This window comes from Meles meles, chromosome 21 (assembly GCF_922984935.1).
Source record: "Meles meles chromosome 21, mMelMel3.1 paternal haplotype, whole genome shotgun sequence".
Taxonomy (NCBI): Eukaryota; Metazoa; Chordata; class Mammalia; order Carnivora; family Mustelidae; genus Meles; species Meles meles.
In genome coordinates this window covers 6,976,408-7,000,201 of record NC_060086.1, presented here as the reverse complement: position 1 = coordinate 7,000,201, position 23,794 = coordinate 6,976,408, and the positions used below count along the sequence as shown (strand labels likewise).

At 48.2% G+C, this 23,794-nt stretch overlaps 1 protein-coding gene across 2 annotated transcripts; it reads right to left on the bottom strand.

The window, feature by feature from the left end:
- Positions 1-3,710: 3,710 nt before the first annotated feature.
- BCL7B (BAF chromatin remodeling complex subunit BCL7B) lies at positions 3,711-22,975 on the bottom strand. Of its 2 annotated transcripts, none has more exons than XM_045994114.1 (6): positions 22,650-22,975; positions 19,584-19,659; positions 8,854-8,950; positions 6,492-6,662; positions 5,462-5,541; positions 3,711-4,759 (listed from the first exon to the last, which is right to left on the bottom strand). In XM_045994114.1, the coding sequence occupies exons 1-6, from the start codon at positions 22,664-22,666 to the stop codon at positions 4,667-4,669; spliced, it is 534 nt and encodes a 177-aa protein (XP_045850070.1). In that variant the 5' UTR covers positions 22,667-22,975; the 3' UTR covers positions 3,711-4,666. The 2 variants fall into 2 exon arrangements, with proteins under 2 accessions (XP_045850070.1, XP_045850069.1); XM_045994113.1 differs by lacking the exon at positions 22,650-22,975 and adding an exon at positions 22,210-22,434.
- Positions 22,976-23,794: the final 819 nt, after the last annotated feature.

Here is a 23,794-nt window from a genome sequence, read left to right as displayed (position 1 = left end):
ACACAGAGTAAGGACTCCAAAAACATTAAGAAACACATTTTGGAAAATTTCTGTATTTCAAAAAAAGCTTCTAATTGCACATGAGAATAGGGACTGTACTCATTTCAGGGCTTGGGGCCACTGTAGGCTAGAACCCAGCCCTGGTGTTGGTGAGGCAGAGATCTAAAATGGGAGAATCGGGGGTACCTAGCTGGCTCAGTAGAGCATGCAACTCTTGATCGCAGGGTCATGAGTTCAAGTCCCACCTTGGGTGTAAAACTTACTTAAAAAAATAATAAATAAACAAATTAAAAAAAAAAAAGTAGAACAGACTGAGTTAATGTAACTATTAGTTTCCTGCTCTAATATTTTTGTTGACTGCTGTTGCAGACAAAACTCTGAGTTTGCTCTTCCTGTTCAGTCTTCAAGCTCTTGACTGAGCAAGGCCCAAGTTGACTACTTCCTTCTAATTCCCAGAATTCATCAGCTTTATTCCTACCGACTGCCGGAAATGCACTTTTTTCTCCTCTGGGCATCTAAATCCCACACTTCCTTCCTAATGCCTTTTCCCGATTGTTCCAACCCACATCCGCTTTCACTAAACGCTCAAGGCTTTTTTTTTTTTTTTTTTAAAGATTTTATTTATTTATTTGACAGGCAGAGATCACAAGTAGGCTGAGAGGCAGGCAGAGAGAGAGAGGGAAACGGCTCCCTGCTGAGCAGAGAGCCCGATGTGGGGCTCGATCCCAGGACTCTGGGCTCATGACCTGAGCTGAAGGCAGAGGTAATTGTAGCGAAATTCGTTGTTCAACATGTTTTCTTTCCCAACATTGGACTAAACAAGTTAATACAAAGGGGCAGAGATTAAAATATGTCATTTCCGGGTATCTGCACCAAAGCTTCTACGGCCAAGTCAGCTGTGGGTGCTTTGCTGGAAGAATAAGACTGTCTAGAGAAGCACAGCACGTTTCTCTACATGGATCTCCGCTGGGTAGTTTTAGGACATGAGCTCAGTCAGCAAGATCTGTTTCTGTGGTCTGTGTCATGGGGACCTGTGCCCTGCCACGTACCCCGCCGCCATTGATTCAGACACAAACCCTTGCTCAGACAGTTCCAGCTGGTCTTTTCCTCCCTGTCCTGCTGGATCCTCAAACTCAAAACATCCCAAACCCACAATCTCACCATCTTCTTTCCCTCCATCATCTGCTTTATCTGGATGGTTTTCCTTTCTGTTTCGTGCCCCACTCACAACCTCACAGGCTCAGGCTTGACCTCTCCAGCTCCACAGCCGCAGAGTCAACCAGATAATGTCTATTCTACCTGCACAAAATCTTGAACTACCCTTTCTTACCATCCCCACAACATCCTACTTCAGGCCTTTATTATTTCTGGCCAAACCTACTACTATAATGACTTTCTTCTTTTAAAATGTCTTAATTAATTAATTAGTTTTTTGACAGAGAGAGTCACAGTGAAAGAGGGAACACAAGCAGGGGGAGTGGGAGAGGGAGAAGCAAGCTTCCTGCTGAGCAGAGAGCCCGATGACGGGCTCAATTGCAGGATCCTGGGATCATGACCAGAGCTGAAGGCAGGTGCCTAATGACTGAGCCACCCAGGTGCCCCTGTCTTAATACATTTTTAAGTAGGCTCTATGCACAAGTAAGCCAGCCAGGTGCCCCTCTTCTTTTAAAATGTTTTTTTAAACTACATTGAAATTATATCTTTATAATGGTAAAATGAGCGAAGTTCCCGAAAGGAAACATGTAAGTGCACTTTATTTTTTTTATTATTTTTTAAAAAGATTTTATTTATTTGGCAGAGAGAGATCACAAGCAGGCAGAGAGAGGAAGGGAAGCAGGCTCCCCGCCGAGCAGAGAGCCCGATGCAGGGCTCGATCCCAGGACCCTGAGATCATGACCTGAGCTGAAGGCAGCGGCTTAATCCACTGAGCCACCCAGGCGCCCCTCACTGTTAAATTTCTTGAATGTGATGGTGATACTCTGGTCCTGTTGAGGAACGTCCTTGTTCTTCGGACGTACAGGTTCAAGTACTCACGGCCTCAAGTGAATGACAGCCAGTTATTTTCAGGTTAATTCACCCACCCCACCCCACCCCAAAAAAAGAAAGAAAAAAAAAACGTGTATTGAGATGCAAATATGCTAAATGTTAATCATTGGTGAGTCTAGATGAAGGACAGAGTTTACTGAACTATCTTCTTCAGCTCTCTGCGGCTTTGAAAAGTCTCAAAAAGTTGGAGAAAATAGAAACCCAATTCCCTGGTGACTCCCTACACATAACCCCGTGCTTCCCGGACTCCATCCATTAGGTTAGCCCGAGCTAACCTGCCCCGAGTGGTCTTTCCTCATCACCAGAGAACAGTTGTCAAAGTACAGCCACCTCTTCTGGAATCTTCCGTGATCTCAAAGCCTCCAGGTTTTCCTCTGGACCCTCAGAGTCCTCTACCTTCTCCGCCCTCGCTGTGGCACACGCTCCTGTCTCCCTTCTCTACCGCACCGGACTGTAAGCTCCGGAAAGACAGACACCCGTCTACCAGTTGTATTTTACATACAGAGAACCCAGAAAGCACTTGCAACACATATTTGTTAAAAAGATGCCGTTTTTCAGGACGGCCCGAAACCGAGGCATGGAGGTCTGCTCCCACAGCCTCAACTTCTCCGAACTCCCACATTCTCCCGGGCAAAATCCGAGCTCTGTTGCTCTTCTTTTGTGCTTACTCGTATTCAGCGCATTTAGTTCGTGGGCTTGTATCTATTTTTCTTAATAATTCGAATGTGCCTATGCATCGGGCCTACTGATATCCAGAGGGAGTTTTCTGAATTATTTGCGAATAATTTGTGGTCATTGCTTGACGCTTCCTCCTCTCTTTTTCTTCTCTAACCCTTATTTAGTCCATCAAGATTCTGGGATGCTGCCGGAGACGCTAGCCTGGTTTCTTAGAGTATCGGTGAGGAGCGGTGCTAAAGTGGAAGTCAGCCAGAGAAGAGGATGGTTTCCGGTCCATCTTTTCATCATCCCACATGCTCCTTCGTGGGCTCCACGCCAGCACCTACTCCACTGCACTCTAGGAGTTTCTAGGCAGGTCTACTCCCTCGCCAGACGGTCTCCCGAGGGACAGGGTTCCTGGCCTCTGTGTGATGACTGCACAGTATCGTGAATGTGCTTAGTGCCACTGAGTTGTATACTTCTAAGTGGTTAAAATGGTAAATTTTATGTTATGTGCCTTTTACCATGATATAAAAAAGTAAAAAAGCAAAAAACAGAGGCGCCTGGGTGGCTCAGTGGGTTAAGCCTCTGCCTTCGGCTCAGGTCATGATCTCAAGGTCCTGGGATGAGCCCCACATCCGGCTCTCTACTCCGCAGGGAGTCTGCTTCTCCCTCTCTCTGCCTGCCTCTCTGCCTTACTTGTGCTCTCTGTCTGTCAAATAAATAAATAAATAAAATCTTTAAAAAAATTTTTTTTAAAAAGCAAAAAACATTCATGAATGCCTCCTGAGGACCTGGAGCCACAGCAAACAAACATTGGCTGAATTCACTGTACACAGGGACAGAAATATAAATCAGACTGCACGACAACTTCAAAGCGGGTCTCCAAATCATTTCTATCAGAAGATCCCTTTGAGGGAGTAGACAATTGGCAGGCCCTCAGCCATTCCCCCACTAGCCCCTGCCCCCAAGACCTTCAAGAAAGAAGCACTCAAATACCAACAAAACATATTTCAAATAGTTTAATTTTAAAAATATTCTATTCAGTGCTAAAATATGTCTTCACTCACTGTTGCCCATTTCCATTTTCTTAAACTTTTTTGAACAAAAAATAAAATCACAAAGTTCAATTAAACATGCAAATTTCAAAGAGGGAACTTTCTAGAAAGTCTGAGCTGAAGGAGTACTGTTGGGGGGGGGGGATGGGTACTGTTGTCAGAACCTCAAATCCTCGCTGGGGCAGAGTCTGTGGCAGGAGGCAGGGGACCGCAGCAGGAGCAGGGGATGCTGGAATGCAATGTACAGGTGAGAACTGGGGAAAGCTCGGTGTGTGTTGGGGGAAGAGGATGGTTACAGCAGGGCACAAAGGACTGTCAGCAGCTGGAGAGCCCATGAGAGGCAGGACAACCTCAGGAATGGGCAGAAGTGCCAGGACAGCAGGAAACCTATACAGACTTTCCTGCCCTCATGTAGAGCCCTTCCCTTCCCTCCAAAGTCTCTACCAGGCCTTCTCCAACGGCGGCTTACAGGCCCCTAGCAGAATGGGAAAGTTCATGAAAGTACAGTCTCCAAGTTCAAGTTACCTAGGCACTCTCTTCTCTAGAGAGCGCCTTCCACATCTCTTTCCTCCTGGAGAAGCACCAGCAGCTCCGTCCAGAGGTCCTGGAGCAGAGACTGCTTGCTACCTGGAGAAGACAGATGGACCTTGGGATGGCTGACGCTCCAGCCTGCTCGGGGTGCAAAAAAGACAGGAGTGCTCCTCTTCTCAGGAGCAAGCGGACACAGGTGCCAGGGATGGGAAGATGATGCTACAACCCCAAGTGCCACCTTCCAGCCCAGAAGGCTCCTATGTGCAGGCTCTGGACCCCAGTGCTTGCCCTTACCCCAGCAACAAAGCACAGCCAGAACCAGAACGCAATAAATAGAGGCAGGGGGCCAGGAGGCGGAGCGCGCCAGGAGGGTGCTAGCTTTCTGATGCTGTCTGCGGCGCTGTGGGCTGGTCCCCGCAGAAGCGTTTCAGGGGCGGGGCACCAGAGTCTTCCTCTTCCTCGGCAACCTGGGAGCAGAGCATGCAATTATAATAGGGCCACCCCTCTCTACTAGAACCTCCCATCCACCCTAACCACAGCCCAGAAGCCCACCCACAGCCTTCCTGCAGACAGACTTCTTCCTCTACCTCATAACCGGGACGCGCCAGTTTCCCTTGCTGCCTCCGCACACTATACTCGATGCTATAAAGTCTAATTCATATCAACAGAGTCCCTTTTTTTCCTTTTTTTTTTCCAGAGTTCCCCCCCTTTTTTTTTTAAATATTTTATTTATTTGACAGAGAGAAATCACAACTAGGCAGGGAGGCAGGCAGAGAGAGAGGAGGAAGCAGGCTCTCCGCGGAGTAGAGAGCCCGATGCGGGGCTCGATCCCAGGACCCTGGGATCATGCCCTGAGCCGAAGGCAGAGGTTTTAACCCACTGAGCCACCCAGGCGCCCCCAGAGTCCCTTTTTTTAAAAAAAAACTGGAAAACCCGGGGCGCCTGGGTGGCTCAGTGGGTTAAAGCCTCTGCCTTCGGCTCAGGGCATGATCTCAGGGTCCTGGGATCGAGCCCCACATCGCGCTCTCTGCTTGGCGGGGAGCCTGCTTCCCTTCCTCTCTCTCTGCCTGCCTCTCTGCCTGCTTGTGATCTCTGTCAAATAAATAAACAAAATATTTTTTTAAAAAAAAGCAAAAAAAAAACCCTGGAAAACCCAAAGTGTTCCTTACCTGTGTCTCTAGTGGAACTGGTTCTTCCTTCGTGAGGGTAGGAGGTTCATCAGCGACTTCTGAGGCAGGCAGGGAGGGTTCTGAAAAAGCAGCAAGGTCAAGGGGGCCTGGCTGGCTCAGTCGGTTAAGCATCTGACTCTTGATTTCGGCTCAGGTCGTGACCTTGTAGTTGTGAGATCAAGACCCAAGTCAAGCTCCACATGGAGCCTGCTGAAGATTCTCTGTCTTGGGATGCCTGGGTGGCTCAGTTGATTAAACCACTGCCTTCAGCTCAGGTCATGATCCCAGGGTCCTGGAATCAAGTCCCACATCAGGCTCCTAGCTCAGCGGGGGCTTGCTTCTCCCTCTGTCTGCCACTCTGCCTGCTTGTGTGCGCTCTCTCTCTCTCTCTCTGACAAATACATAAATAAATAAAATCTTAAAAAAAAAAAAAAGAAGTTCTGTGTCTCCCTCTCCCTCACCCCGCCCCTTTAAAAAAAAGAAAAACACAAACAAAAAAGGCAGCAAGATCAGTCCAACTGCATGGCCTCCTGCCTCAGGTTGAGGGAGCCTCCCTAAGAGCCACGCCGGTGGAGGCCAGCACTGGCTGGGGAATCAACACGTTATCAGAAGAAATGCGCAGGCTGCAGCGGGAAGAGCATCATTTCTGAAGGCAGAAGGCATGAATCTGGAGACCTCAGTTCCACCAGTTCCTGGCTATGCGATCCTGGACAAGCCATTTAACCTTTCTAAGACTCCACCTCCTCGTCTGCACAGCGGAGACAACACCTGCTAGTCCCCGGGCTTTCAGAGCAGTACACCAGGCATCGACAGGAAAAGTGCCTTGCTCAGAGCCGGCCGCTCAGGCATGTTCCCTTCTTTCATCCTGCGAGCGGGGAAAACACAACCCTTCCCCGCAAAAGCCCACACTGTTAAATGGCTCAAGGCTGCCAGGCCAGAGGCACCTTCTCTAACCTCTTCCTCCAAAGAAAAGAAACTTCAAGAGTACAGGCCCCTCCAAGACGCTCGTCCTGGGCCAACTGTGACTCACCCTCGAGGATCTCCTGGCCCAGCGTCGGGGGCTGGGAGTCGTCTGTGCGGAAGTCAGAGGTGTGTGCTGGGCTCAGGGACTCACTCTGCTGGGGGCTGGGGCTCGAGTTGGTGCTGCTATCCACCTTGAGTTGATAGACATCGGACACCGAACTCTGGTTGCTGTTTTCATCTGAAAACCAAACACGACAAAGGCGATAGCTGAGAGTAGTCATTTTTCTTGAGAGGAACAGTTCGCAGCAGAGGGCCTGGTGCCTCCTCAGGCAGCCATGGGCACAACCAAATGCAATGATCGCTGCCCAGACGTCCCCTCAGCCAAAGGCAGACAAACAAAGGTAGGGCAAATGGTCACCAGTCTGAGTTGAATAATCTAAACGTTTTCTCTTTCACAACATACATTCTAAGCACCAGAGGGAGCCAGAATCTTTAGGTTATGCAATATTTATATTTCAGGAAGGTCAGGATAGGCTTGGTATTCCCTTCTTTATTACCCACCAATTAGAGCCTGGACCTGGTATTTTCTCACGCCCAATGGAAGGGAGGGACGCAGCTGTGCCCTCAACCTTTCTCAACACGGGGTGTGTAGAAAACACTAAAGTCTGCGTGGCCTTCTTGGCTATCTCAGGGAAGGTGGTGGTACCGGCAGGTGGTCACACAGGCCCTTTAGCAGACCGGGCGCCACCTGACCGCCTCGAGGACCAAGAAATTCCCACCTGGGAAGGTCTGTCTGAAGGCTGCAAGTCACCACCTGACGTCAACAGTCAGGAGTCAAAAACTCCCTTCCCCTCCCTTACCTGCAGCGGCTGGTCCCCGGAGCTGACCCTTCCTACTGCTCTGACATCACCGCCGTTCACTCCTTCCACTCCTGCCACCTTAGGGCAGGCCTCCCGCCACAGCCCAACCGCCCTTCCTTCGGTCTCCTGTCCTCCCACCAGCACTTCCCACCGTTGCCAGGGTGATCACTCTAAATCCTTCCGTGGCTCCCTGCTGCCCGAAGGATACAATTCAAACTCCAGGGCTTCCCCAGGGCAGGCACAGATGGCCCTATCACAACCTGCAAAATCTCCTCTGACCTCCAGGCTCACTGCCCGCTGATTGTCCACATGCGAGCCTGGATGGGCTCCAGCCGTGAGGACTCGCGAAGACCCGCTTCACGCACAGGTGTCCGGCAGGACTTGCTCTTTCCAGTCTTCCGGGAGAGCCCAGATATGGAGCACTATTCAGCCCAAGCATCACGTCCTCTGTGAGCCCTGGGTCCCAGGATCCCTTGGGTGGAAATGACCACCTCCTCTACGCTCCTGTTGTATCCCACGCACATCCACACTCATTATTTTACACTCCGATTTCCTTCTGTCACACACTGCAGGCAGGCTTTGTGGCTCGCTGGTCCTGGGACTTCCGGTGTGCTACCAGTGCCTGGCACACAGTAGGAGTTCATCAAATGTTCACCAAATGAAAGGGACGGCATGGTGGCCAGATGGGGAAACAGGGCTTCATACGTCTCCCAGAGCTTTGTGATTATTGGACACCCCAGACAGAGCTAGAAAACCGTTCCCTTATATTCCCCTTCCTCTATCATACTCACTGACCTTGGGGGCTAGGGGAGAGCCGGGGAGTGGATACCTGCAGGCTCCCAGTCTTATTGCAAAGGGAAAATTGTAAGCCCTTTCTATTCTTTACTCCCACAAAGACCAGGATCTTCTATGCTAAAACGGAAGCGGCATTTTACTAGAAAAAGAATAAAGCTCTGTCACTTCTGAGCTTAGGCAAACACTTCTTCCCTGAGCATCGGCTTCCTTCGCTGGGGCTGATGATAACCGCCTGCTTTCCGTCACAGGCTGAGGTAAGGATAAAAACAAGAAGCTCAAGGGCAAGTCCTTCTGAAAAGCCGCCACCCCCCAGGTGTAAAGGTAGGACGGCGACCGCGGGGTCAACACAGGCGGGACATTCACTGAAGACTGACTGGTTCAGGAGGTGGAACTTGGCTGAAAGTGGACAGGAGAGGCCCTGGCTTTGGGCGGCCGGCTCCAAGGCACTATCGTCATAAAACACAGCATCTGAAGAAGAGAGCTTCTGAGCCAGAAAGCCTAACACGGGGTCTGTCACTTACTGGCTATGTACCCTGAGATACAGCACTTCAGCTCTCTGGGCCTCAGTTTCCCTAAATGGAACATGAAGCGCCGATCATCTGCCTCACAGGGTTGTGGTGAGGCTTCAAGGAAAAGACTCGATGTAAGGTGCCAGCAAGACGCCGGCAGAGCAGCAGGCACTGGAGGGACTCGGGGAACTATTCTTCCCGTCACGTATGGGTGCGGGTCTAAGTGCTGCTTTTCCTGCAAGGAAGCCATACGGACGCAACTCACCCTGGAATTCAAGAAGAAGAGAGGAATTGGCTGAGGCATCAGAGGGAAAGCCATTAGGTTCCCGGGCTGCTGAACTGTTCGATTTTGACTTTTCTTTCTAGAAAAGGAAAAAAAGAGGAATGTGACAGAGCCAAGCAGGAGACCCACAGAGAGGGAGAAGGGTGCTGTGTGAGACACACAGAGGTCTGGATTAGGACTCAACAGGAGTAACGACAACAATGTGAGATCTAGGACCCAAGGAATAACAGAATCCTGGATAAGGTGTCCCCGAGCCTCAGGGTCTCTGCTCTTTCTTGTAAAACGGATCCTGCTGGCGCTAATGTCGTGACTCAGAAGGGACAGGCAGACACACGGGCTTCCGCTAACGCTCCCTGTGGCTCTCTTCTGCTTTCCGCCCTGAGCCGAATGCTCTATCCCACCCATCCCCGTGTGGATGGAAGAGAAATACAAAGTACCCGTCTGAGAAGGATTCCTGTTCTGGTAGCACAGCAGGAAAAAGGAAAAATGGGTCTCTGACTGGACTCAGGAAGAAGTCGCTTTACACGTAAGGCAAGTAGGGACAGGACAAAGAGGCCCCGCTAGCCTGATTGCTGACCAGTCAAGCCGTCCACCCAGAATGAGCACCCATGGGCACCTCTGCCTGTAACACCGCTTCCGTCAAGCACGATGTAGGTTACACACGTGGGGAAACACAGGGCAAAGGTAAGCCCCAGCTTGCAAGGAGTGAGCCCTAAGGAAAGGAAATAAATCCATCCAAACATTTCCAAATGAGAGCACCCCAATAGTGAAAAGTTTAAATCTGAGAGAAATCTCAAATTTACTAATTTATACTTTTCATGCATGTCTATTTGTTACACATGAATCTAACTGTTGTTACTAACTTTCAAACCTGCTGTGAATCAGCTGCACATTCACACCACTTTCCCTTCATTTTTTTCATATGCAGACACGATTTTAACACAATCACCCTTCACACTTAACCACAGAAACTACAAAAACACGATTTTAAAAATTTATCTATTTAGAGAGAGCACCTGCTTGAGCAGGGTGGGGGTCAGTGGGAGAGGGAGAGAGAATCCAAGCAGACTCGACACTGAGCAGCAGAGCCCAACCTGGGGCTCGAACCCACGACGCTGCAATCATGACCCAAGCTGAAATCAAGAGTCGGATACCCAACCAGCTGAGTCACCCAGGCGCCCCGCTGAAAAGTTTTAAATATACACCACGTGGAGTTTGTGCCAATCTACTCTCTCATCAGTGTCCCATTCCCCTGGATCCTTCCCACTTCTTCTTCAACCAACTTGATCGTCACTTCCCGTTTTCCTAATCTGGCAGGTCTATACTAGCTCCTTACGGGATGGCCTCTACCACCGACCGCTGCAGGGAGGATAAACTCAGGGGTCTGAGCAAACACTGGGAGACAAAGGCAGCTGGGTCCCGGGCAGGGAGAACTGGAATTAGGGTAGGGCCACGGGCTTACATGTAAGAACTGGGTTAGGGTGGGGAAGGACTTTCTACCAGTGCCCCCGACGCCCCATTCACAAGTCCAAGAGATTTAACTGCCTGACCTTTGGCCCTCGTGGGTAAGGGCGCCACTAGAGCCAGGAGCGGATGCAAAATCAACGGTGGCTCCAGAGCTGCCCCAACTTTCACCCACCAGCTCCCTGGGGCTAGCAGGGACAAGGAAGGACGGCAGCTCCCAGATAGAGGCAGCACCTGTTAGACTGGTCCTAGGGAGCTCCCTGGAGGGAGGGGAAGAGGGAAAGTTGGGGTCAGGGCAAGGCTGAATCCTAAAGCTCACCCAGTGACCGAAATTCACTGGGAGGAAGGAAACCACAGCCCGGGCTCACATCCTCCCTCAGCTACATAGCGCTAAGCAAGGCAGCTCAGAGTCCCCAGGGAGTAAGAACTAAGTGCACAGAAAACACGAGCTAGACACTGGAAGAAACAAGCACCATTAAAGACAATAAACAGAAGAAGCTATACTAGAAGAAGGAGGCTAAGAGGACACAAGAATTTAAATAAAACAGTAAGGGGGCGCCTGGGTGGCTCAGTGGGTTGAAGCCTCTGCCTTCGGCTCGGGTGGTGATCCCAGGGTCCTGGGATCGAGCCCCCCATCGGGCTCTCTGCTCCACAGAGAGCCTGCTTCCTCCTCTCTCTCTGCCTGCCTCTCTGCCTAGTTGTGATTTCTCTCTGTCAAATAAATAAAATATTAAAAAAAAATTCTGTTAAAAACAGTAAGTCTCGGGGCGCCTGGGTGGCTCGGGTGGTTGAGGGTCTGACAATTGATTTTGGCTCAGGTCATGACCGCCAGGTGATGAGACTGAGCCCCTCACTGGGCTCGGGGCGGAGCGTGGAGCCTGCTTAGGATTCTTTTTTTTTTTTTTTAAAGATTCTATTTATTTATTTGACAGACAGAGATCACAAGTAGGCAGAGAGGCAGGCAGAGAGAGAGATGGGGAAGCAGGCTCCCTGCTGAGCAGAGAGCCCGATGCGGGGCTCGATCCCAGGACCCTGAGACCATGACCTGAGCTGAACGCAGAGGCTCTAACCCACTGAGCCACTCGGGCGCCCCTGCTTAGGATTCTTTTTCTCCCTCTCCCTCTGCCCCCTCACCCCCCCTCCACCCCAGCTCGGGTGTGGCACTCTCTCTCTCTCAAAAAAAATGAAAAAACAAAAAAAAAACTAAAACATAGTCTCCTCAGAATGATAAGGATGCTGGAAAGTTGTTTTGAAGAACCACCAATTGAGGAAATTTGGTATGGTTAATGTAATTGTTGAAAATAAAAGTTAAGTGACCAAGTCTAGTAGCAGAAATAGCTACAGCTGAAAACAAGCAAAACCTTGATCGAAAATCAAAATTCATGAGAAAAGAATGAAGAGATGAAACAAATGAGAAAGGGAAAAATAAAAAAGCTAGATATGAACATCACAGAATAGTCTTACAGAAGTCCTGGGAGAGCAAACACAGGGAAGAAATCCTAGAAGTTTCCAGGAATGCAAGACCACCTAGGAAGAATCCAGAAGAATTAGTGTGATACTAGATTGTCCAGTAGCAACACCAGAAGCACAACAATTGAGCAATAGTTTCAAAATGCTAAAGGAAAACCTAGAATTTCAGACGTGGGTAAAATGACCAGTTAAACATAAAAGTGAAACAAAGATATTTTCAAGAGTAAAAACATATTTTCAGAAAGTTTTCCCCATAAAAGCTCTCTCTGACAAAACTCTTGGAGGATATACTGCAGCAAGAAAAATGAATCTAGGAGAAAGCAATAATAAAATAGATGCAAAGAAAGAAAAAAAAATAGATGCAAAGAGTACATAATACGTAACATTTACTTTGTCTAAGCAGTGACTAAAACCAGAAACGTCTGTAAGAACTGAAATATCTGATCTGAAATTCCAGTCAAATCCGAGGACAGGGTAGGGATGGAAGTAGGAGAGGGGTGAAGGAGAAGCGGTTGAAAATGTGTTACGGGTGTTACCAGCGTCCAAGGGACAATGCAGACTTTGACAAGCTTCACACACTGGCGTGGAAGAACAGTTAAGTGTTAAGTCTTATTTCGTTAGAAGTGGGCAATAAAAAATGAAAACGGAATGCAGAACTTTCAAATCAGCAAAGAAAAGTTTGTCTAGCCATCGTGAAGCACAAAGGGAAAAAGAGAGAGTGTATTATGGCAAAAATCCTTGTCCTTATTAATAGAATTTTTAGGTGCTCACACTTCCCAAGCCGTCCTGGCCGCGAGATGACACAAGCTATTACAAACACACACGGTAAATACGTAAGTCCTGAGGCAATTTCTAGGAGACTCCTACTGAAATTCATGAAAATTCTATCTGCCCATGCTTCTGCCCTTCTGGTTAGAGCCTAAATGTGCAGAATGAATGGCTGGATCTTGACCTTGGAATACAAGGTCAAAAGTGGCACAGAGGAATGGGGAGTTACTTAACGGTACAGAGTTTAGTTTAGCAAGATGAGGAAGCCTAGAGATTCACTGCACAAGGTGAAGGTACTTAATACCACTACACTGCACACTTAGACATAAAAAAACACTGTACATTTAAAAAATGGTTAAGATGGTAAATTTTATGGCACATTAAACTAAAATTGATTTATTCATAAATTTATAAACTAAAATTAATTTATTAATGATTCTCATTGTTCTCTTTAAAAGTTTAAAAAAAAAAAAAGGAGCAGAAAGCCTGGAAGAAACCTGGGCCCCTGGAGGTTTCTGGAGCAGAACCACACCAGTCCCGGAATACAAGCTTCTAAGCACTAGCCATAGACGACTAAGAAAACGAGTAAAATAAACTTCTTAAACCATTGCTGTCCGAGTTTTCTGTCACCCACAGCGAAACCTAACGCTAATGCACCCAATAAACAAAAACCATGAAACCGGTGACAGAAGAGAATTTCAAGGCGCACTAAACCGAATACAGATCAAAAGGAGACAGGGTAGGAATTGTAGTATCAAATAAAATCGAATTTGAGGAGAAGAAGTTTTAGGTATAAGGGACAAAGAAGGACGTTATATACTGGCAAAATGAACGCCAGGTCAAGATGACATAATAAGGGGTGCCTGGGTGGCTCAGTGGGTTAAAGCCTCTGCCTTCGGCTCAGGTCATGATCTCAGGGTCCTGCGATCGAGCCCCGCATCGGGCTCTCTGCTCAGCGGGGAGCCTGTTTCCTCCTCTCTCTCTGCCTGCCTCTCTGCCTACTTGAATCTCTGTCTGTCAAATAAATAAATACAGTCTTTAAGAAAACAGATGACATAATAACAATGGCATAATCGTATGAATACGCCAAAAACAGTTTCAAACAAAACATGACAAGTGACTCATCAGTCATGAAGCAGCAAATACATCAACGATTTCACACACCCTTCTCAGAAACATAATAGGACAAACACACAAAAAAATAAGCAAATAGACAAAAGATTTGCGTTAACATAATAAATGCTTCAATTGTTTAATAGTATATTTGTTTTAATCACAAGTGAATGGTCTGAAAATCAATCATACACCAGATGAGATCACAAAAAAAGTCCCAATAATCCCAAAGAACTAATATCCTATCGATTCAATAAAATCAGGACACCAATTTTAAAAAGACAGTTAAAACATCTCACATATCTGGAAATTAAAAATCTTTCTGTTAGTGCTTGCCTCAGCAGCACATATACGCAAAAAAAGAAAAATCATTCTATTAAATAAACTTTGGGGGCACCTGGGTGGCTCAGTGGATTAAGGCTCTGCCTTCGGCTCGGGTCATGATCTCAGGGTCCTGGGATCGAGCCCCGCATTGGGCTCTCTGCTCAGCGGGGAGCCTGCTTCCCCCCCACCCTCTGCCTGCCTCTCTACCTACTTGTGATCTCTCTCTGTCAAATAAATAAATAAAATCTTAAAAAAAAAAAAGAATATCACAAAAAACTACATACCAGCGCATGTGAAAACTCGTGATCGATGTTCAAGGTGTCACTGGCATTGGAATGGGCCAACTAATTCCTCATTATACAAGACTGAGTCATGCACTGCCCAAAGTCTAGCATTACTGGCCAACTAAAAACTGCCCTGCCTCATTTCTAAACACAACTGGGGAAATGAAGAAAGGGGAGGACGTAGCACTGAACCCTATTAAAGCACCAATGGCCTATTTGCAATGGATAAATTTCTAGAAATATGTAAAAGGCAAAATAAGTACCAAAACCAGAGAAAACCTAAACGCATCAATCACCATTAAAACTACCATGATAATAATGAAGGCCCAGAATGTACTAAAGATGATGTCTACCAAACTTTCTCATTTTACACTAGTTGTTCTAGAAATCAAGAGGGGAAATTGCCTAATTTGTTTCAGGAGGTGTATGTAATCGTAATACTATAACAAGGTAAAGGTAGGATAATAAAAGAAAATCTAGACCAATTTCACTTATGAACCAGATGTAAATTTTTTTTTTTTTTAATTTATTTGACAGAGAGAAATCACAACTAGGCAGAGAGGCAGGCAGAGAGAGAGGAGGAAGCAGGCTCCCTGAGGAGCAGAGAGCCCGACGTGGGGCTCGATCCCAGGACCCTGGGATCATGATCTGAACCGAAGGCAGAGACTTTAACCCACTGAGCCACCCAGGCGCCCCCAGATGTAAATATCTTAAATGAAATATCTGTGAATTGAACACTGCATTCTACGAGGGGGAAAGAAAGCATATCCAAGTAGAATTTCTCTTATGCATACAAAAATGTAAAAGTTTCAACATTCAGAGACTTTACTAATATAATTCACCTTACTAATAGATTACAGATTAGAGGAGGAAAATGGCATGAACATTTCAGTAAATGCAGAAAGGCAGCTGGATAAAGTCCAACATCTATTCATGATTTTTTTTTTAAAGATTTTATTTATTTATCTGACACACAGAGAGAGAGATCACAAGTAGGCAAAGAGGCAGGCGGTGGGGGGGGGAGCAGGCTCCCCACCAAGCAGAGAGCCCGATGTGGGGCTCGATCCCAGGACCCCAAGACCACGACCCGAGCCGAAGGCAGAGGCTTAACCTGCTGAGCCACCCAGGTGCCCCCTATTCATGATTTTTAATGAATCTTAGGAAACTAAAATGAGAAGGGAATTTTTATTTTGATAAAGGCTATTTTTCCAAAAAACCTAGAGCAAGAGAGAAAATTTGTCCTACTTAATATTAATAATAAATTTTAGTATAATTTAGTATAAATTATATACAAATTAATATAATTTACTATACTTTAGTAGAATAGTATAAATAAAAGTCACTCTAGCTCAAGATGAAATAAGTAACAAAAAAGGAGAATGGAGAGCTTAGGGGCACCTGGGTGGCTCAGTGGGTTAAGCCTCTGCCTTCCGCTCGGGTCATGATCTCAGGGTCCTGGGATCGAGCCCCCCCCCCCACCCCGCGTCGGGCTCTCTGCTCAGTGGGGAGCCTGCTTCCTCCTCTCTCTCTGCCTGCCTCTCTGCCTACTTGTGATCTCTGTCTGTGCCAAATAAATAAAAACAAAATCTTTAAAAAAAAAAAATAGATGCTCAAAAACAGATCTAGACATGAATATGGCATACAACAGAGATGACATCACTAATCAAGAGAGAAAGTAAATAGTAATAGTAAACAGTATTAGGGCAAATAGCCCTCTGTGTGATGGAAAATTAAAATTAGATTCATATCTCCATCATTAAAAAAATTACAAAATGTAACAGGAAATGGAAATGTTCTTGATGACCATGCAATGTAGTAATTCTGAAACAAGACTCAAAAAGCAAAAATCTTAAGTTGATTAATCTGACACAAAAAAATGAAAGGCCTATTACTGATAAAGTTATCAGACAGGGGACATGTCAGACAGAGATACCTGCAGGGTAACAATCTGACCGGAGCTTTCTGTATCTAGGTTATCAACAAATCCATGCACATCACAAAGGTAAAGACCGGAAACCCAATACAAAAATAAGCAAAAGAAACCAGAGAAGAGGACATTTAAGTGGATAAAAAGGAAATGTGAAGAGATGAAATCATCCACCTCACGACGAGTAATCAGGAATACGGGAAATAAAAAAGATAACAGGATGGCAGGACTGATCGTACCATATGCCGGTGGCACTCCTGGGAAAGTGTACTAACCACCCTGGTGCAGCCTTTGTGGGGAGAGATCGGGCAACAGCTGTGTTTTTGTTTTGTTTTGAAGATTTTATTTTTTTTATTTGACACAGAGAGGGTACGAGCAGGGGGAGCAGCAGGCAGAGAGAGAGGGAGAAGCAGACTCCCCACTGAGCAGGGAGCCCAACATGGGGCTTGATCCCAGGACGCCAGGATCATGACCCGAGCAGAAGGCAGACGCTTAGCCAACTGAGCCACCTCGGGCAGCAGTTATCAAAAACGATTGGTGTATACACCCTTCATAGCAATCCCACTCCTGGGCATCTACCCCACACGTCATCCAGAAGAACGCTGTTAAGCGTTGGCCACTGTAGTCCTCTGTGCTCCCAAAAAGTTGGAGGCAACACACAGAAACAGACCCACACTCAGACCCTTGAAATATGGCAAAGGGGCGGGTGGTGGCTGGGTGGCCCCGTTGGTTGGGCATCTGCCTTTGGCTCAGATCATGATCCCGGGGCCCTGGCACTGACCCGCATGTTTGGCTCCCTGCTCAGTGGGCAGCCTGCTTCCTCACCTGCCGCTTCTCCGGCTTGTGCTCTCCCTCTCTCTCTCTCTCTCAGATAAATCAATAAAATCTTAAAAAAGAAAGAAAGATGACAAAGATGGCCCTGCAGAGTGGGAGGAAAAGAAGAGTCTTTTCAATAAACGGCACTGGGACAAATGCACATCCAGGTGGGAAAAAATGAAATCGGGCTCCTACTTCAAAATACCCCCAAATCAATGCCAGGTGTGTTGTAAAGGGAAACTGAATAACGAGCCTGTAGAAGACTATATGGAAGATCACCTCTGTGGCCTCGAAGGAGCGGGAGAATTTAAAACATTTCAAAGTACTAACTGTAACAGAGAAGGTGAATTATTTTGTCCACATTGGAATTAGCAATTTCCGTGACTCAAGGCAGCCTAAAGAAAGTGCAAAAGCAAGCTGTGGAATGGAAAAAGGTCTGCTAGTAAGAAACCAATAAAGACTGTGTCTAGAACACAGAGAATTCCTACAAGTCATAAGGAAGAAACAAGCAAATGGATGAAAGAAGCACTTCCTGAAACAGGAAATCTGGGAGGTTCAATCCTAAACGTTGAAAAGGTGCTCCGTATTGATAGTAATTACATACTTAGTCACCACGTTAAAAGCACAAGTATCTTTCCATATAAAAAACAATACCAACTGCTCATGAGGATGCGGAGTCATGCGAACTCTCCTATTTCTGGTGGGAGCAGACTGGTACCATCACTCTGAGCAGTTTGGCATGAACTACTACAGGCTGATACAGGCAGACTCCAAGACAGCAATTCCACTGCCAGGAACATATCCTAGGAAAACCCACCTGTCTGCTGACCCACATACTGAATAAGAATGTTCACAGGAGCATAATTCCTGCTACCGCAAACTGGGAATAACCCAAATATCCATCTACAGGAGGACCCGAGAGGTAAATCATGGTATGGGCCTATAATACAATTCCACCCAGCACTGGAGAGGGACAAATGGCTCCAAGGACAACATCGATCAATTTTACAAACATTACACTGTGCAGAAAAAGCAAGACACACGAAACAGATAATTTATGATGCTGTTTACATAAAGTTAAAGAAGTGTTCACAAATGAATAGAGAAGTGGTAAGAGGAGCAAAAGTCGGAGAAAGACCCTCGGGCCAGGGAGGGGAAGCTGAGACGAGTCCAGCAGAGGTCTCTGGGGAAGTTGGCAATGCTCTATGTTTTGACCCGCATGATCTTTACCAGGGTACTAGCTTTATGTTTCTTCTGTATGCCATATATTTACGTCTTATATTCTTTTCTGTATGTGTTTTATTTTTTAAATTTATTTATTTGAGAGAGAGAGAGAAAGTGAGAGAGCATGAGAGGAGAGAAGGTCGGAGGGAGAAGCAGACTCCCCATGGAGCTGGGAGCCCGATGGCAGGACTCGATCCTGGGGCTCCAGGATCATAACCTGAGCCGAAGGCAGTCGATTAACCAAGTGAGCCACCCTGGCGCCCTCTGCATGTGTTTTAAATTTGAGCTTTTTGAAAACAATTCGGGGAAAACAAGTTGGAGACACTCGGGGTGTTTACCCCGCGGGGAAGGTGTAGGTAAATGTAAGAGAACACAATGCAGGATTCAAAGGCAGTAACTCTATTTCCAGTTACAGAAACTCGGATGGTTCTCAAAAACAAGGCTGAACAAAGAAAAGAAACAAGCTTTTAGCACGATGCTCTATAAATTTTAAAATTCAAATATCATGCAACGCTACGTATTTTTCTTTCCTTCTCTTTTTTAAAGATTTATTTGAGAGAGAGAGAGAGAACACGCAAGAGCAGGAGGGGCAGGAGGAAAGGGAGAGAGAATCTGAAGCAGACTCCACAGTGAGTGCAGAGCCCAAGGGGCTCTAACCCCCCCAGGGGTCCTATCTCACCACCCTGAGCTCATGACCCAAGCGGAAACCAAGAGTCAGATGCTCAACTGACTGCAGCACCCGTGTGTCCCCCGCTATGTAGTTTTCAAGAATACCACATAAGCTAGCCACATAAGCCCACATCAGCTATCCACATAGGCCCAGGGAAGAGGGATTAGAAAAGAACATACACATATAAAACACGTATAATACACTATAGTGGATAGCTAGTCAGGTAAGAGCAGGAGTCAGCAAACTTTTTCTTACGGTGCCAGATAAGAAATATTTTAGGCTTTGCAGGAGTTTAGGTCTTATGGCAACTATTCGACTCTGCCATTATGACTCAAAAGCAGACACAGACGATGAGGAAACCAGTGGGCATAGCTGTGTTCCAATAAAACCATATTGACAATCACAGGAGCAGGCCTGGGCTGTGGTTCACCAAGCCCTGGAAAAAATGGAAGGGGTTAAGAAAAGGGAATAAAGGGGGGAAATAATACAGAAAGAGAGGCTTTGCATGGATCAACCACCTTCGAGGGTGCCTTGAAGTACTTTCAACTCAATTTCGGGAAATAAATTCCTTTATAATTAAGACACAACCATGGAAAAAAACAAAGGAAATAAACGGTACCTTTTTGTTGTTTTGATTTTCTTCCACACTTACCTCCTTGCTGTCTGTCACCGGAACCCATTTAAATATCCTAAGGGACGTGTCACCCACGGTCACCCACTTTTTCTCCCTGAAAGAAAAACACTTCTTAAAACTAATAATGGAACAGATTTTTTGCTCACAATGTGATTTGCTACTTCTCAGCAGATCATTCCTTCAATCTTTTTAATATTTTTTAAAATTTATTTTCAGTCATGTCTACGCTCAACGTGGGGCTCAAACTCACAAGACCGACATCAAGGGGCACATCCTCTTCCAACTGGGCCAGTTAGGTGCCCCAACCTCCTTCAGTCTTAAACGTCTTCTAAACTTCTTTCCATCAAATTATACCTATATCCTACCTTGCAAATCATCCCTTCCAGAAACACTTCCCTATCAAATTCCTTTAGCTCTGAACCCCCTACTTGCCTTTTCTCAGTGTACCAAAGCCCTTTTTACCTCACACACTACACCTGTACTGAGTACCAGCACATTTTCACACTCAGGTATCCACCTGGCATTATTTTTTTTTTAAGATTTTATTTATTTATTTGACAGAGAGATCACAAGTAGAGAGAGGCAGGCAGAGAGAGAGGGGGGAAGCAGGCTCCCCACCGAGCAGAGAGCCCGATGCGGGGCTCGACCCCAGGACCCCGAGATCAAGACCCAAGTGGAAGGCAGAGGCTTTAACCCACTGAGCCACCGAGGCACCCCTACTGGGCATTATTGTTTTATTTTTCAAAAAGTAATTCAGGGGCCCCTGGGTGGCTCATTCGGTTAAGCCGCTACCTTCTGCCCAGGTCATGATCCCAGGGTCCTGGGATTGAGCCCTGCATGGGCTCCTTGCTCAGGTGGAACCCTGCTTCACCCTCTCCTCCCCACTCATGCTCTCTCTCTCGCTACCTCTGTCTTTCTCGCTCTCTCAAATAAATAAAAATCTTAAAAAAAAAAAAAAGTAATTCAATTCCACTAATACTTATAAAGCTCTATTACACAAGACCCTACAGGAGATAAAGAATGTATAAGATACAGTCCCACATAGCAGCACATAGGAATAAAAAACTAAGTAAGGACATCATCATGATACATGGTGATAAGGAAGTTGAGAAGAGGGGCACCTGGGTGGCTCAGTGGGTTAAAGCCTCTGCCTTCGGCTCAGGTCATGATCTCAGGGTCCTGGGATCGAGCCCCACATCGGGCTCTCTGCTCCGCGGGGAGCCTGCTTCCTCCTCTCTCTGCCTGCCTCTCTGCCTACTTGTGATCTCTGTCAAATAAATAAATAAAATCTTAAAAAAAAAAAAAGTGAAATCACTCTCAGTGGATTGTGAGGAATGGACTGGGTAATGGCGCAAGAGCTGAAGCGAGCTAAGAGTTCCAGGGGAGAAAGGATGGTCATCTGCCTAGGCTGCTGGGGGCTGGGGGTGGGGGGTGGGAGGGAGATTCGCGGGTAGAGACTGCCAAAAGAGAAAGGTGTGGTGATTCTTAGGTTTCACCAAAAAATCCTAGAAGGAGGGGCGCCTGGGTGGCTCAGTGGGTTAAAGCCTCTGCCTTCGGCTCAGGTCATGATCCCAGGGTCCAGGGATCGAGCCCCACGTCAGGCTCTCTGCTGAGTGGGGAGCCTGCTTCCCCCTCTCTCTCTGTCTGCTGCTCTGCCTACTTGTGGTCTCTCTCTGTCAAATGAATAAATAAAATATTTTTAAAAAAATCCTAGAAGGGTTAGATTTGGAGGTGGAAAAAAAACATTAATTATTTAACTAATATAAACCCATATATACAAGAGATAAGGAACTTGTGGGGAACTGAATAAACAACCCCCCCCCCAAAAAAAACCAAGGTAATGATGCCCCCTATAGGTGGATGTCTTGGGAAGGAAGGCTTCCTGGAGGGAGCTAAGCCCTAACTGGGCTTTAAAGCTATGACCCGTAGTCAGCCAGAGAAAGGGACTGGAGAAGTTGGCGCCGACAGGGGGCTGTTAGCCTTGAACGTCCTAAATCGTCGGAGTTCCTGATGCAAGACAGGCGGGCAACCGGCCCCGCAATGAACACTACACAAGCCGTGTCCAAGTGAGAGTAGCTCTCGACTCCTTCACCAACTAGCCTGCCCCGCAGGCTCCGTGCGGCCCAGCACCGGGGGAAGAGAGGGGCTCCGAGGACGACGGCCACGCAGGCTCTCGGGGCAAATTGCACGAGCCGCTCTCGCCAAACTTAGAACTGATACGTAGAGCGCTCGGTCCGGCCGGCGGGAACCCCCCCCCCCCCCCGGACATTGTCAGCTACTACAGCGGGCAGCTCGGAACGCAAAGGGCTCCGGAGACGCGCGACCTCGGGGAGGAAGCGGCGGGGTCCTGCGTGAGGGCGAAACCCCACAGCCCCTCGCGCAGCCGGAAGCCCGCAGCCCCGCCGGGAAACGGGCGGCCCGCTGGCAGGTGGGCGGGTCCACAAGCCGGGCGACCCCCTGATTGGTGGGAGCCGGCGCGCCCTCTGACCTCACGCCGACGCGAGCTGCGCCCTCCTCCCGCCTTCTCCCGCTCCCCCCTCCCCCCAAGCGTCGGCCGGTCGGCTCCCACCCCGCCAGCCAGTCCTGCGCTCCTGTGGGCCTGGGCCGGCGACCCCCGCCGGCACCCTGGGGTCCGGCCCCTCACCATTTCCGCACTTTCTCGATGGCCGCCATCACCTTCTTGATGTCGTCCTTGGCCCGACTGCGGGTCTCGGCCCGGACCGACCGGCCCGACATGGCGACAGCGGGAGCGGCGGGGGCCGGGACACTGCTCCCAAGACACGGGGAATCGCGCGCCTCACGCGCCGCCGCCCGCCCGCCGCAGCAGCGTCACCGCGGCCGTCGCCCCCTCCGTGCGCGCGTGCGCGAGGAAGCGCGCGCACCCGCCCGCCTCTTGGGGCTCGAGGCCTCAGCGCGCCTGCGCGCCCCGCCCCGGGCGGCCCTCCCTGGGCGCCCTGGGAGTCCCCTCAGTCCCCAAGCAGGCAGGGGGTGCGCGGCAGGCGGGCGGCACGTGCTGCGGACAAGGCGAGGTGCGAGGCGCTCCCAGTGGGGTCCTTAGCTCTCAGGGGGTTTGGGGGTTGGCACCTTTGTCCTCTGGCCATGGTTGCTGCCTTGACGGGTGCGCGGTTCAGGTGCGTCTGGCCTCCAGCACCCTCGCTTTCCAGCTAACGCTGCTGGGCTCCAACCGCAGGATTTCACACCTTGCTCAAGAATGCCTCCCGAACTTTGCACACACCTGTTCCCCAGCCGGAGTTCTCCCATCGCTTTACCTGGAAAACTGACCACTGACCCCTGTAACGTCCAGATCCGACTCAGAGAAGCCCCGCCCTGATTTCCTCGGGTTCCACTTCGCCCTCTACGTCCTGGTCTGATTTAATCCGGCAGTGGTTAACTGAGTGGTGCCTGCATCGTCCAGGGCTGTGTGCTCAATGCTGAGGACGAAATCCGGGGTTTTGCCTTCAGAGAGTTTCCAGTTTGGAAGAACATGCCGACCAGAAAAGGGGCGTTTAAAATGTCGTTTTATGAATGATAGGCTCAAGAAAGTTCAAGGTGCTATGGCCCCCCCTAAGCTACATGAGGGGGGTCCAGAGGCTTTTGGGAGAATAGAACCTTGAAGCTGACCTCTGAAACTAGGGTACATGCGGGGCCTGTGTCCACACGTTGTAGAACATGCTCAATAAATATTTGGGTGAATGTTTCATTTTGAGGGCAGCTCCCTTGCTCCCTACCCCCCTCCGCCCCACAGGCATTTATGGATGCCTGCGGTATTTAGGGGAGGATCGTATAGTCACTGCCTCAGGAGATACAAAGGAGGCAGGAGACCCTTTGCATTGATTGGTTGGTAGTGGCTACTTCTCTGCCCTCTAGAGAAACTTCCTTCTGTGTGCCCCAGAGAAATGCCTGGCTAATTCTGAACTTGACACAGTCTCTGTGTTCAGGCTTTCGTGACTGACTGACGTTGCGATTTGACAGGCACATGCTGTCTTGCTCATGAGAGGCCCGGGAATAACATCTGCCTGAAGGAGGACTGGAAGAGCTGAACCAGCATGCTGGAGGGACGGGATGATTCTAGAACTAATGGGATCAAAGATGGCGCATCCATGGTGCATCCGTTTCTCAAGCCCTGCTTATCTGAAACAACTCCCTAAGTACTGCCTGAGCACCTGCTGTAGCTCTATGGTATACAGGATGCTATGTGATGCCAAGAGGAGTAAGACACCCCCTGCCCT